General features: G+C 42.2%; 1 protein-coding gene across 3 annotated transcripts in view; it reads left to right on the forward strand.

The window, feature by feature from the left end:
- PIKFYVE (phosphoinositide kinase, FYVE-type zinc finger containing) overlaps positions 1-14,433 on the forward strand; it is a 455,233-nt gene that overhangs the window by 45,679 nt on the left and 395,121 nt on the right. For all 3 annotated transcript variants that reach the window (XM_073633422.1, XM_073633423.1, XM_073633424.1), the window contains exons 3-4: positions 933-1,103; positions 9,581-9,696. In XM_073633422.1, coding sequence (XP_073489523.1) covers positions 933-1,103; positions 9,581-9,696 — 287 coding nt within the window. The remainder of the gene's footprint in view (positions 1-932; positions 1,104-9,580; positions 9,697-14,433) is intronic.

Below are 14,433 nucleotides of genomic sequence, written 5' to 3' on the forward strand. Positions count from 1 at the left end.
CCCAAACGCCAACAAACTGCAGTTTATCAGCTCTAGTGTTCATGGAGCCTCATGATTGTCTTCTCTTTTCATGTGGAAATATTCTGCTGTAGACAATTTTGCAACATATTTTTGCTAAAGCTATTTTTATCATGTTCTACAGGATGTAAACTAGTTAGAACAGCTGCAAATGTCAAACTATGTTTGTATGTATACCTATCAGATGTTATGGAGGATCTAAGTTTGAATAATTCATGGTTTAGGCAAACCTAAGTGATATGACTAAAATTGGATAATGCCTTGTCTCAACACTGAAGGGATATGTATGGCTGTTGTAGCAGCAAGATTTTTTAAATCTTTCTTTTAATTTTTTTTTTTTGCAGATTTATCCAAATGCATCAAGACAACTTGCCAACAGTTTCTGTTAGAATTGCTGGGAGTAGGTGACCTTGATGCAATTTTTATAAATAGTAATAATATTGACATCAGTATCCCATATCCAAAACAGGAAGTGAGAGGAAATCTCTCCAAAGTGAGGGAATCCCCTAGTAGTCACCAGGGTCATTGGAATTTTTTACTCTGGTGACAATTTTTTACTTTTGGTTGATAGGACAAATAGGATAAATCTCCATGACTGGGGCATCGAAACGATAACATAAGTGTTTTAATCCTTCTACACTGTATCCAAAACAAATAATTTTTTTATTTAATTTTTTTTTTTTTTTTTACACATTTTTTTTAGTTCTATTTTTGTTATAAGTTGTTTTTGTAGCATTACATTATGTTCTCTTACTCAATCCTAATTCAACATTTTACTTTGGTGTGTGTGTGTGTGTGTGTGTGTGTGTGTGTGTGTGTGTGTGGTTGGGTGTTTTTTTTTTTTTTTTTCCTCCCTCCCTGTCCTTATGAAAAATTGGAACCCTACAGTAATTCTAACATTGGAATTATTTCAGATGAGGTCCGCGTGGTCACTTCTACAGAAAGGACCGAGTCTGGTTCTGGGGACCCAACAATAAGAAACACATGGTCAAGTCCTCATCACTCGCCAACATCACAGCCTGTTAAGTTTCCAGTGCAGTATAAGAAGCAGTTACTAGGAGAAAGAAGATCTTCAACAAACTCAGGTTTGTAGACTATCATGGTTTCTTATGACATTTATAAACCATTTTTATTTTATTTTTTTCTAAGCCATAACTTTTAAAAGATTGTGCTTCTAAAAATATACTGTACATAATATAAAGCAGTGTCATAAAGAGCATATCAGTTCATCTTTTTATATTCTTGATATGTATTATTTTTTTTTTTTTGTATTAGACTTGGGACCAGACCTAAAATGGTGTAAAAACAGGTGTAAGATGGTTGTAAGATTTTTGATATGGCTCATTTTGTGGTTTTGGAGGATTTCCTAACTCCAGACGGCATAGAATTAGACTTGCCTGGACCAGTCTAAATCCAAGCAAGAAAATAATTTGTTAGCTGGGGATGGTCCAGTTATTACCATTCTTTAGGCAAACCACTATCCAGTGCCTTGGGTACCTTTTTTATCCTTCAAAACTGATAAACCACATAACTTTAAACAAACTAAAAACATAAGGAACCTATGGTTACAACAGTCAAACTTGTACGCTCAACACATCCTTTTGGGGATACTGAAGTTTTGCCAGGTACCTGTCAATTGCAGACACAATAGTAGAATGTCCTCTGTCCCAAGATCCAGGAAACTAGGGGAGATAAACCACATTTTTGCTAGAAAGGTGGAGAGTATAAAACAATTTAAAATTCTGCCTAGAGCAACCATTCTGATACTACCAAGCCATAAAACACATGGATTGTCTGTCTTTTTTTTAACTAATTAATTTGACCTATAAAGATTGACCTGTTTGACCAATACAATGGAGGGTATTTCCTTAATTATTGCAGAGGACCCCTGCATTCAGCAGATTTTACTTAACTTGTAGGCTGCCCATTGACCTAAGTAGCATATATGTTTAACCACTTTTGAATGACCAGTCCATGAACAGCAAGTCCTGTTTATGCAAATGAAGAGGAGATAACTGGTGCTGGCACATGTTACTCCCACTACTCTCGGAATACAATCCTACTGAAAATGACTGGATCTAGCCCCTTCATATGGAGAAAAGAGACTGTGAATAGAACTGCTCTTTTTTTGTGGTATGTACATCTTAACCAGTTGCCGACCGCCTAACGCAGATATACTGCGGCAGAATGGCACGGGCAGGCAAAATCACGTACCTGGTATGTGATTGCCTTCCCATGGGCGGGGGCCCCCCCCCCCCAGTGCCAGAGGCGGTCGGCTCGAGTTCGCGGGCGATGAGAGGTGAGGGGAAGGCCATCCATTGTTGGCCACCCCCTCCCGATTGCTCCCGGCGAATGAAAATGCTTCCTCTCCCTCTGTAATGTAAACAGAGGGAGAGGAAGTGATGTCATCCCTCCTCGAGCCGGTCTTTTCGATCCGGCGCCGAGGAGAGAAGACATCAAGTAAGTCTGCACAACACTACACTTTCAGTAGAACACGCCAGGCACACTTTTCACCCCCCTGTACCCCCTGTCACACTGACACCAATAGCAGTTTTTTTTTTTTTTGCATTGGTGTCAGTTTGTGACAGTTAAGTGTTAGGTTAGCCCCCTTTAGGTCTGGGGTACCCCCCTTTAGGTCCAGGGTACCCTCCCCCGTCGCCAGTGTCGCTAAGCGATTGTTTTTCTGATCGCTGTATTAGTGACACAGGTGACGCTAGTTAGGGAGGCAAGTATATAGGTTCGCTGTCAGTGTTTTATTGCGACAGGGACCCCCATATACTACCTACTAAAGGTTTTAACCCCTTGATTGCCCCCTAGTTAACCCTTTCACCAGCGATCACCGTATAAGTGTTACGGGTGACGTTGGTTTGTTTTTTATAGTTTATTATAGCTTTAGGGCACCCGCCGTTTATTACCTTTATAAAGGTTTAACCCCCTAATTGCCCGGCGGTGATATAAGTTACGTTTTTAGGATCAGATAAGGTCTGCGTCGCCCCAGGCAGCGTCAGGTTAGTGCCAGTACCGCTAACACCCATGCACGCAGCATACACCTCCCTTAGTGCTATAGTATCTGAACGGATCGATATCTGATCAGATCTATACTCCCCAGCAGTTCACTTACAAAACACTAAGCATACATAACTGCAGCGTTCGCAGAGTCAGGCCTGATCCCTGCGATCGCTAACAGTTTTTTGGTAGCGTTTTGATTCAGTCGCTAACAGTCAGGAGCTTTTTTGCCTGTGAGTCTCACTAGTGTACCCCTAAATTTAGAGCCCAAAATGGCAAATTGAAGGTACACTAGTGAAGAGGCCTACACGTTTCTGAGCATGACAGATAGTGAAGAGGAAGTCACTCATCTGTCAGATTCAGGCTCAGAATACGATCCTGTAGAGTACAGCGGCTCCATGACAGATAGCTCTGACGACGGAGTTGTGGTCCCTGCTAAGGTCAGGCGTACCAGACCCCAAACTTCTTCTGTCCTTGAAGTGCAAGAACCGCAGAGCTCTCGTATGGAGCAGAGAAGTACTAGTGCCGCTATTCCTTCTGGTGAACTGGCAAGCGCCAGCGGCCTAGTACACCCTAGTCGTACTTCCAGCACTGCAGTAACACTTGGTGACGTGGCGAGTCCCATAAGTGCAGTTCAAGCTGGCGAGGTGGCAAGCACAAGTAGTGTCCCGCTGCCACCAAGAAGACTAACACAGGCCCGTCGTGCCCATAGTGCCCTTCCTGCTGCATTCGTCAATCCGAATTGGGTACCCACCACTTCTGCAGCACCCGTACTTCCCCCAATTCACTGGCCAACCCGGAATTCAAGTGGAAACAGTTGATTTTACGCCACTGGATTTTGATTCGCTGTTTTTCACCGAAGATCTCTTTAGATCTATTGTGGACCAAAGCAATTTGTACTCTGGTCAACACATCGCCACTATTCCCCAGTCCTCCCTTGCCAGAGATTGGAAACCAATTACGGTTTCCGAATTTAAGATCTTTCTGGGCCTTTCCCTCAACATGGGCATAAATAAAGAGTGAGTTGCGGTCATATTGGTCCACTGACCCAATTTACCATATGCCCGTGTTCTCTGCCTCCATGGCCAGGGCACGATACGAGCAGATTTTGCGGTTCATGCACTTCAACGACAATGAACTCTGTCGTCCTCGTGGAGAACCTGGATACGATCGGCTCTACAAAATTCGGCCCCTGGTAAACCACTTCAACCAACGTTTTGCAGACTTGTTTACCCCCCATGAAGTTGTCTGCGTTGATGAGTCCCTGATTAAATTTTCTGGCCGCTTGTCATTCAAACAGTACCTTCCCAGCAAGCGTGCCAGATACGGGGTCAAGATGTATAAGCTCTGTGACAGGGCCACAGGCTATACATGTAGTTTTATGGTTTACGAGGGCAAAGATAGTCACGTAGAGCCGACAAACTGCCCTGACTACATAGGAAGCGCTGGCAAGATAGCGTGGGACTTGGTGTCACCCTTATTCGGAAAGGGGTACCACTTGTACGTGGACGATTATTACACGAGCGTGCCACTTTTTAGCCACCTTTTTGATCATCCGATTGGAGCATGTGGCACCGTGCGACCTAATCGCCGGGGCTTTCCCCAGCGGCTTGTAGATTCCTGTCTTAGGCTGGGGGAGAGAGCCTGCTTGAAGTGTAATAACTTGCTCGCTATGAAGTGGAGGGACAATAAGAATGTTTTCGTTCTTACCTCCCTTCATGCAGACACGACGGTCCAAATTACTACGGCGACTGGTGTTGTGGAGAAAACCCTCTGTGTCCACGAATATAACCTTAATATGGGAGGGGTGGACCTCAACGACCAGTTGTTGGCGCCATACCTAATTGCCCGTAAGGCCAGACGCTAGTACAAAAAAGTGTCTGTATACTTATTTCAATTGGCTTTGCTGAACGCTCATGTGCTATACAGAGCTTCAGGTCTGACTGGATCCTTCCTTAAATTCCAGGAAGAGATCGTCAGAGCCCTTCTGTTTCCAGACGGTGCTCCCACCTTCCCCAACCAAATGCAGTAAGCCGACTGCATGAGAGGCATTTTCAATATGTCCTCCCGAGTACCCCTACCCAACGAGCCCCCCAAAAAAGATGTCGTGTCTGCAGCAAGCGTGGATTTAGGCGTGACACCCGGTATTATTGTCCCTTCTGTCCTGACAATCCTGGTCTTTGCATGGGTGAATGTTTTGAACGCTACCATACACTAGTTGAGTATTAGCGTAGGGTACAGCACTGCACAGACTAGGACACACTTTCACAGGGTCTCCCAAGATGCCATCGCATTTTGAGAGACCCAAACCTGGTACCAGTTAAAGTTAAAGTTACAAAAAAAAGTGGAAGAAAAAAAACCCATAAAAATATATAAAATAAAAAAACCAAAAATAGTTGTCGTTTTATTGTTCTCTCTCTATTCTCTCTCTATTGTTCTGCATTCTATACTGCAATGTTTTATTGTTATGTTTTTATCATGTTTGCTTTATAGGTATGCATTTTTTTTTTTTTTTTTTTTTTTTATACTTTTTTTTTTTTTTTTTTTGGTTAACCGCTTTTTTTGTTTTCAGGTACGCCATTCAGCTGCAGAGCGGATTTATTTATCTTGACAGCAACAGCGTTTGCTCCCACGATACATAAAGCCGTGACTCCAGCGCTGTCGGAGGTGATTTCACCACCACAGTTACATACTTCAGCATATATGCCGAAGCATGGGGGCAGCAGAGGGCGGAGGAGCGATTTGCTCCTAACTTTTGCGGGAGGATGCCCCCATGCTTTGGCATATATATACGGTGCATGTATGCCCATCATTAGAAGTGGGTGGATGAAGGGAGGTATTCTAATGGTGGGCATACCCACTGATCAATATCTTTTTTTCGTTCAGCCCACAGGCTGTATGAAAAACAAGTTTACAATATATGCCCAACAAGGACCAGCAACATACCGGTATGTTGCTGGACTTTGAGTGGTTATACCAGAATGATGCCTGCAGGTTTAGGTATCATCTTGGTATCATTCTTTTCAGCCAATGGTCGGCTTTCATGTAAAAGCAATCCTAGCGGCTAATTAGCCTCTAGACTGCTTTTGCAAGCAATGGGAGGGAATGCCCCCCCCCGCCCACCGTCTTCCATGTTTTTCTCTCGCTCTCCTGTCCCAACAGGGAACCTGAGAATGCAGCCGGTGATTCGGCCAGCTGACCATAGAGCTGATCAGAGACCAGAATGGCTCCAAACATCTCTATGGCCTAAGAAACCGGAAGCTACGAGCATTTCATGACTTAGATTTCGCCGGATATAAACAGCGCCATTGGGAAAGCATTTTATCACACCGATCTTGGTGTGGTCAGATGCTTTGAGGGCAGAGGAGAGATCTAGGGTCTAATAGACCCCAATTTATTCAAAAAAGAGTACCTGTCACTACCTATTGCTATCATAGGGGATATTTACATTCCCTGAGATAACAATAAAAATGATTAAAAAAAAAATAAAAATGAAAGGAACAGTTTAAAAATAAGATTCAAAATAATGAAGAAGAAGAAGAGAAAAAAAAAAAAAAAAAAGCACCCCGTCCCCCCCCTGCTCTTGCGCAAAGGCGACACGCAAGCATTGGTCTGGCGTCAAATGTAAACAGCAATTGCACCATGCATGTGAGGTATCACCACGAAGGTCAGATCGAGGGCAGTAAATTTAGCAGTAGACCTCCTCTGTTAATCTAAAGTGGTAACCTGTAAAGGCTTTTAAAAATGTATTTAGTTTGTCGCCACTGCAATTTTAAAGAATGTCATGTTTGATATCCATGTACTCGGCCTAAGATCATCTTTTTTATACCATCAAACATTTGGGCAATATAGTGTGTTTTAGTGCATTAAAATTTAAAAAAGTGTGTGTTTTCCCCAAAAAATGCGTTTGAAAAATCTCTGCGCAAATACTGTGTGGGGGGAAAAAAAAAAAAAAAAAAAATGAAACGCCCACCATTTTAATCTGTAGGGCATTTGCTTTAAAAAAATATGTTTGGGGGTTCAAAGTAATTTTCTTGCCAAAAAAAAAAAATTTTCATGTAAACAAAGTGTCAGAAAGGGCTTTGTCTTCAAGTGGTTAGAAGAGTGGGTGATGTGTGACATAAGCTTCTAAATATTGTGCATAAAATGCCAGGACAGTTCAAACTCCCCCCAAATGACCCCATTTTGGAAAGTAGACACCCCAAGCTATTTGCTGAGAGGCATGTCGCGTCCATGGAATATTTTATGTTGTGACACAAGTTGCGGGAAAAAGACAATTTTTTTTTTTTTTTTTTGCACAAAGTTGTCACTAAATGATATATTGCTCAAACATGCCATGGGAATATGTGAAATTACACCCCAAAATAAATTCTGTTGCTTCTCCTGAGTACGGGGATACCACATGTGTGAGACTTTTTGGGAGCCTAGCCGCATACGGGACCCCAGAAACCAAGCACCACCTTCAGGCTTTCTAAGGGCGTAAATTTTTTTATTTCACTCTTCACTGCCTATCACAGTTTCAGAGGCCATGGAATGCCCAGATGGCACCCCCCCCCCCCCCCCCCAATGACCCCATTTTGGAAAATAGACACCCAAAGCTATTTGCTGAGAGGTATAGTGAGTATTTTGCAGACCTCACTTTTTGTCACAAACTTTTGAAAATTTAAAAAAGGAAAAAAAAATACATTTTTCTTGTCTGTCTTCATTTTCAAAAACAAATGAGAGCTGCAAAATACTCACCATGCCTCTCAGCAAATAGCTTGGGGTGTCTACTTTCCAAAATGGGGTCATTTGGGGCGGGTTTGTGCCATCTTGGCATTTTATGGCCTTCAAAACTGTGATCGGTAGTGAGGAGTGAAATCAAAAATTTACGCCCTTAGAAATCCTGAAGGCGGTGCTTGGTTTTCGGGGCCCTGTACGCGGCTAGACTCCCAAAAAGTCCTAAACATGTGGTATCCCCGTACTCAGGAGAAGCAGCAGAATGTATTTTGGGGTGTAATTCCACATATGCCCATGGCATGTTTGAGCAATATATCATTTAGTGACAACTTTGTGCAAAAAAAAAAAAATTGTCACTTTCCCGCAACTTGTGTCAAAATGTAAAATATTCCATGGTCTCAACATACCGCTCATCAAATAGCTTGGGGTGTCTACTTTCCAAAATGGGGTCATTTGGGGGGGTTTTGTGCCATCTGGGCATTTTATGGCTTTCAAAACTGTGATAGGTAGTGAGGAGTGAAATCAAAAATTTACGCCCTTAGAAATCCTGAAGGCAGTGATTGGTTTTCGGGGCCCCGTACGCCGCTAGGCTCCCAAAAAGTCCCACACATGTGGTATCCCTGTACTCAGGAGAAGCAACTGAATGTGTATTTTGTGGTGCAATTACACATATGCCCATGGCCTGTGTGAGCAATATATCTTTTAGTGACAACTTCTTGTAAAATTTTTTTTTTTTTTTTTGTCATTATTAAATCACTTGGGACGAAAAATAAATATTCAATGGGCTCAACATGCCTCTCAGCAATTTCCTTGGGGTGTCTACTTTCCAAAATGGGGTCATTTGGGGGGGTTTTGTACTGCCCTGCCATTTTAGTACCTCAAGAAATGACATAGGCAGTCATAAACACGCAGTTTGTAGATGCTATAACTTTTGCGCAAACCAATAAATATACGCTTATAAGATATGTGGCCGAATACATTTTGGCCTAAATGTATGACTAAAATTGAGTTTATTGGATTTTTTTTATAACAAAAAGTAGAAAATATCTTTTTTTTTTTTTTTTTTTTTTTTTTTTCAAAATTCTCGGTCTTTTTCCGTTTATAGCGCAAAAAATAAAAACCGCTGAGGTGATCAAATACCATTAAAAGAAAGCTCTATTTGTGGGACGAAAAGGACGCAAATTTTGTTTGGGTACAGCATTGCATGACCGCGCAATTAGCAGTTAAAGCGACACAGTGCCAAATTGTAAAAAGAGCTCTGGTCAGGAAGAGGGTAAATCCTTCCGGGGCTGAAGTGGTTAAGGTTTGCTTTCAGTGTTAGAATTTAAGGCATTAAACATTCTTTCAGTGTATAGCTGTGCTAAGTCAGTAAAGTGGTGTCTGTTGCTGCCCCATAACACTTCAATCAGCATTAATGGGTTGGGTGTTTTTTGCTGTAGATTGTACACTACAGTAGAAGGTTCCATCACTTTTTATATATCTAATCGCATAATGGCACAGAAATTACACTGAACGTCTACTGACATCGAAAAATTTTAAATCTAAAATTCTTCAGGGGCACTGGGGGCTCTTTCTTTAAATTCCTGTTTGTCTTAAAAGCCCAGTAAAATTCAGACACTGTTAGATCTCTGTTTTTCCGGTAAGTGCTCATGAGGCTTTTGCTGTAGGTAGTTGATTAATAAAGGTTAAGCTTACCTTTTTGTAAAAAATACCTGCACATGATTTTGAAGGTTAAAATGTGTGATCAGTGGAGTGTGAGTGCATTGTCCGGCTCCTGCCGACACTACATGTTTAAACTATATATGAATTGTGGACGATTTTAATTGCTACTTTTCAGAGACCAGAAGAAAGGTAGAACCACCCTTGGGTCACGATCCACGCACTGCCGTACAGCTCCGCAGTCTGAGCACTGTGCTCAAACGCTTAAAGGAGATTATGGAAGGAAAGAGCCAGGTAAATTTTTTTTTTTTTTTTTTCCTTAAGAATATACAGTAAGTAATATCCTTTTTGGTTGGATAAAAGTAACCACTTCTCTACTGGGGGGAAAAAAGCATGTGTGTGTGTGTGTGTGTGTGTGTGTGTGTGTGTGTGTACGGACGGATGGAAAGTATTCAGACCCCCTTACATTTTTCACTCTTAGTTATATTGCAGCCATTTGCTAAAATCATTTTAAGTTCATTTTTTTTCCTCATTGATGTACACACAGCACCCCATATTGACAGAAAAACACAGAATTGTTGACATTTTTGCAGATTTATTATAAAAGAAAAACTGAAATATCACATGGTCCTATGTATTCAGACCCTTTGCTGTGACACTCATATATTTAACTCCGGTGCTGTCCATTTCTTGTGATCATCCTTGAGATGGTTCTACACCTTCATTTGAGTCCAGTTGTGTTTGATTATACTGATTTGGACTTGATTAGGAAAGCCACACACCTGTCTATATAAGACCTTACAGCTCACAGTGCATGCCAGAGCAAATGAGAATCATGAGGTCAAAGGAACTGCCTGAAGAGCTCAGAGACAGAATTGTGGCAAGGCACAGATCTGGCCAAGGTTACAAAAAAATTTCTGCTGCACTTAAGGTTCCTAAGAGCACAGTGGCCTCCATAGTCCATAAATGGAAGATGTTTGGGGCGACCAGAACCCTTCCTAGAGCTGGCCGTCCGACCAAACTGAGCTATCAGGGGAGAAGAGCCTTGGTGAGAGAGGTAAAGAAGAACCCAAAGATCGCTATGGCTGAGCTCCAGAGATGCAGTCGGGAGATAGGAGAAAGTTGTACAAGGTCAGCCATCACTGCAGCCCTCCACCATTCGGGGCTTTATGGCAGAGTGGCCTGATGCAAGCCTCTCCTCAGTGCAAGACACATGAAAGCCCGCATGGAGTTTGCTAAAAAACCTGAAGGACTCCAAGATGGTGAGAAATAAGATTCTCTGGTCTGAGACCAAGATAGAACTTTTTGGCCTTAATTCTAAGCGGTATATGTGGAGAAAACCAGGCACTGCTCATCACCTGTCCAATACAGTCCCAACAGTGAAGCATGGTGGTGGCAGCATCATGGTGTGGGGGTGTTTTTCAGCTGCAGGGACAGGACGACTGGTTGCAATTGAGGGAAAGATGACTGCGGCCAAGTACAGGGATATCCTGGACGAAAACCTTCTCCAGAGTGCTCAGGACCTCAGATTGGGCCGAAGGATTACTTTCCAACATGACAATGACCCTAAGCACACAGCTAAAATAATGGAATGGCTTCACAACAACTCCAGTGATTTTAAGAAGGTGAAAAATTTACTAAAGCGCTGAAGTGGAAATAGCGAACCAAATTATGTGCAAATATATAAGATGCCCAAATAATATAGCTGCAATCGATTTATGTGGACTACACAAATGAATAAATATAAATAAATAATTGCGCTAATATTAACCTCTTAATAATACACAGTGTGCCTTCAAGATTACCAAAAATAAGTGAACTGTCAATGATGGATAAAGTGACTGTGAAATAAATAATTAACAATCCTCCTGTGTAAAATACATACACTTAATAAATGAATATGCCCAAATAAATCATCCACTGATTGTGACCAAAAAGTCCTTTTGTAGTGGGATGACGGAACCTTATAAGTAAGCTCAGATGGATAGCAGGGAGTTCAATAGTATATAAGCCTAAATGGATAGCAGCGGGTTTAAAAATACTGTTCCACTGCTGATGATTTATGGTGGGATTTCTAGCTTTCAGCGGACTTCCACGATATGTAATAAAAGAACCAGAAACAAAACCATTGTGCAGAGATCATACCGGAGTGATTTTATATAAGATAATGGTGATCTCACTCACATGTCCCTGTTGGAATGATCGCATAAGAAAAAATGATCAGCTGCATTCGGCTACACGCTGGAGACTCCTCATCCACCACCAGTGTACACACAGACACTGTTGAAATGTCACAGGCTCCTCCTCCCGACGCATTGCGTCACCAGACACGTGACTTTTTCAAGGGTGCTCATGTGACAGACCTAAGCGATGCTTATAGTGTGTGTACTGGTTGCCACGGTGACCCTGGGAGTCAATGCATCATCATACCATTTAAGCGATCTTTAATTCCTTACAATGCATAGTATATTTAAAAGTTCCTTTTTAAAATGGCATACACGATAAAATAACATTTTAATTCCCTAAAAAAACTAACACTGGACATATTTACTACTGAGTTTAAAATTCTCTTAAATAAAAACCGGAAAAATATTTGCTAACATAATTTATTAGCTGAACATCTAGAGTGCAAACAGATATATGGAGCTCCCTCATTAGGGCATGGTGGAAATTACAACCAACCATACATATTTAAAATAAAAAAATAAAACAACAAACACCGGAAAGATGGTCCATGGTTCTTCCCGGTGTTTGTTTTTTTTATTTTAAATATGTATGGTGTGAAACTTGTTGCATCTTTCCCAAATAGACTCATGGCTGTATTGGATCAAAAGGGTGCTTCTACTAAATACTGAGCAAAGGGTCTGAATACTTAGGACCATGTGAAATTTCAGTTTCTTTTTTAATAAATCTGCAAAAAATGTCAACAATTCTGTGTTTTTCTGTCAATATGGGGTGCTGTGTGTACATTACTGACGAAAAAAAATTAACTGAAATGATTTTAGCAAATGGCTGCAATATAACAGTGAAAAATTTAAGGGGGTCTGAATACTTTCCGTCCCCACTGTTTGTATGTATATATTTATAAATTTTAATGGCATCCCAGTCCTTGTGCGCAGTCATGTTGTAACAGGAAGTGGCCACCCCTAAACTGTTCCCACAAAGTTGGGAGCATGAAATTGTCCAAAATGTCTTGGTAATCTGACGCCTTAAAGTGGTTGTAAACCGCTGAATGTCTTTTCTCTTACCTGCAAGGTGAAGGCATAATGTGCTAGTATGCATTGCATACTAGCACATTATGTGAAATGTAAACCAAGCCTTTCTGCGATGCGATGTCATAGCTGCAGGCAGCTTCCATCTTCACCCATCTTGGTTCGTGGACTACGGCTCAGGGCCCTAAAGAATGGGCACGGGTGGCTGTTCCTTCAGAGCACATGCACTAGTGAGGTTACTGGCTGCATATACAGTGAATATCTCCTAAACGGTGCACGTTTAGGAGATATTTACACTACAAATAGGTAATTCTTATTATTGGCTTACCTAGAGGTAAAATTCAAAGATGGAAGTTTACTTCCTCTTAAGAGTTCCCTTCAATGAAACTAAGGGGCCAAGCCCAACCCCAACCCCTGAAAAACTGAAAAATAACCCCACACCACAATCCCCCCCCCCCCCTCTACCAAATGGACCGGTGCACAAAGCAAGTCCTGTAAAGACCCAGATGAGCAAGTTTGGGGCGGAGGAACTTGACTGGCCTGCAGAAAGTCCTGACCTCAACCCAGTAGAACACCTTTGGGAGGAATAAGAGGAAACTGCGAGCTAGGCCTGCTTGTCCAACATCTTTGCCTGACCTCACAAGTTTGCTTCTGGAAGAATGGTCAAACCTTCCCATAGACACACGCCCTAACCTAAACTCTACAGACTAAGACTGGGATGCCATTAAAGTTCATGTGTGTAAAGGCAGGCGTCACAATATTTTTGAGAATTTTATGTATGTATATCTATATTAATAAAAATGTCTTTATCGTACATCATGGTACACAGAGCGTTAAGTAATTACTTAATGGGTTATAGGCCACTTTCAGGTGTTGACACTGGTAAACCCAGTCAAAGGAAGTATACTCCCTATATAACCCCTCCTCCTCCTTCCAGGAGCACATCAGTTTTTTCGCCAGTGTCTAAGGTGTTGGTCACGAGTGAAGAAGTACTCTGAGGATCTCCAGGAGGGATCCATGCTGGATTTAATTTCCTCCATAAAAAGAAGCCAGATCCATCCAGAAGTGCCACTGAGGCCTAAGATGGATGGTACCTGGGACCTCGATCCGAAGCACGAGGTTTTGCTTGTAATGCCTCTTTGTAGGGCTGGACCCCAGGAACCCAGGGCTTAGGTCTTGTTACATTACCTCAAGCTTCCTGATTGGGTGCTTATACAAGGCCTGAGGCAGTTGGACCCCGTTTTTCCGTACCCAGTCCTCGAAGGTTTGCTAAACCTAGCCCGCCGTGATGGGTGAAAGTTGGGTTTTCTGTTAATTCAGCAAAATCCGGTGGCGAGGGCAAGGTAAGGGAAGAAAATTTAGAGATTAAAAACATCTATGCATTTTATTTCAAGGAAAAGATGTTGTCATGCCTTAAAATCTCCATTAGATGGAGTCTATGCACATACCTTACTCTGTTATCTCATTGTTTGCTCAGTTCCGTGTCTGGGTGCACAGCGTGTGGAAGGAGATTTTTGCAAGGTAAAAAAATCTGCAAAAAATGTCTTTTGCCTTCCCCTGATGGGACCAGAGGGTTAGGGTGACAGCAGCGCTGCACCCCCCTTACATTACCCCCCCCTCCCCCCAGCTGTGGGGGATGCGGAAGGTCCCGCTATTTTACCGCTAAAGTCCTACTGTGGCTGTATTTTCACAGGTCTGTGCCTCACTGCAGGAGGCTCTGCTGCCCACCCCCCTCGTGTTGGGTCTGGGACCCCAAAAACGCCGTGCTCAGGCGCCGGAAACATTTTAAATTAAAAATTTTTCGGAGGGGGCGGGGCCT

This window comes from Aquarana catesbeiana, linkage group LG06 (genome assembly GCF_042186555.1).
Source record: "Aquarana catesbeiana isolate 2022-GZ linkage group LG06, ASM4218655v1, whole genome shotgun sequence".
Classification (NCBI taxonomy): Eukaryota; Metazoa; Chordata; class Amphibia; order Anura; family Ranidae; genus Aquarana; species Aquarana catesbeiana.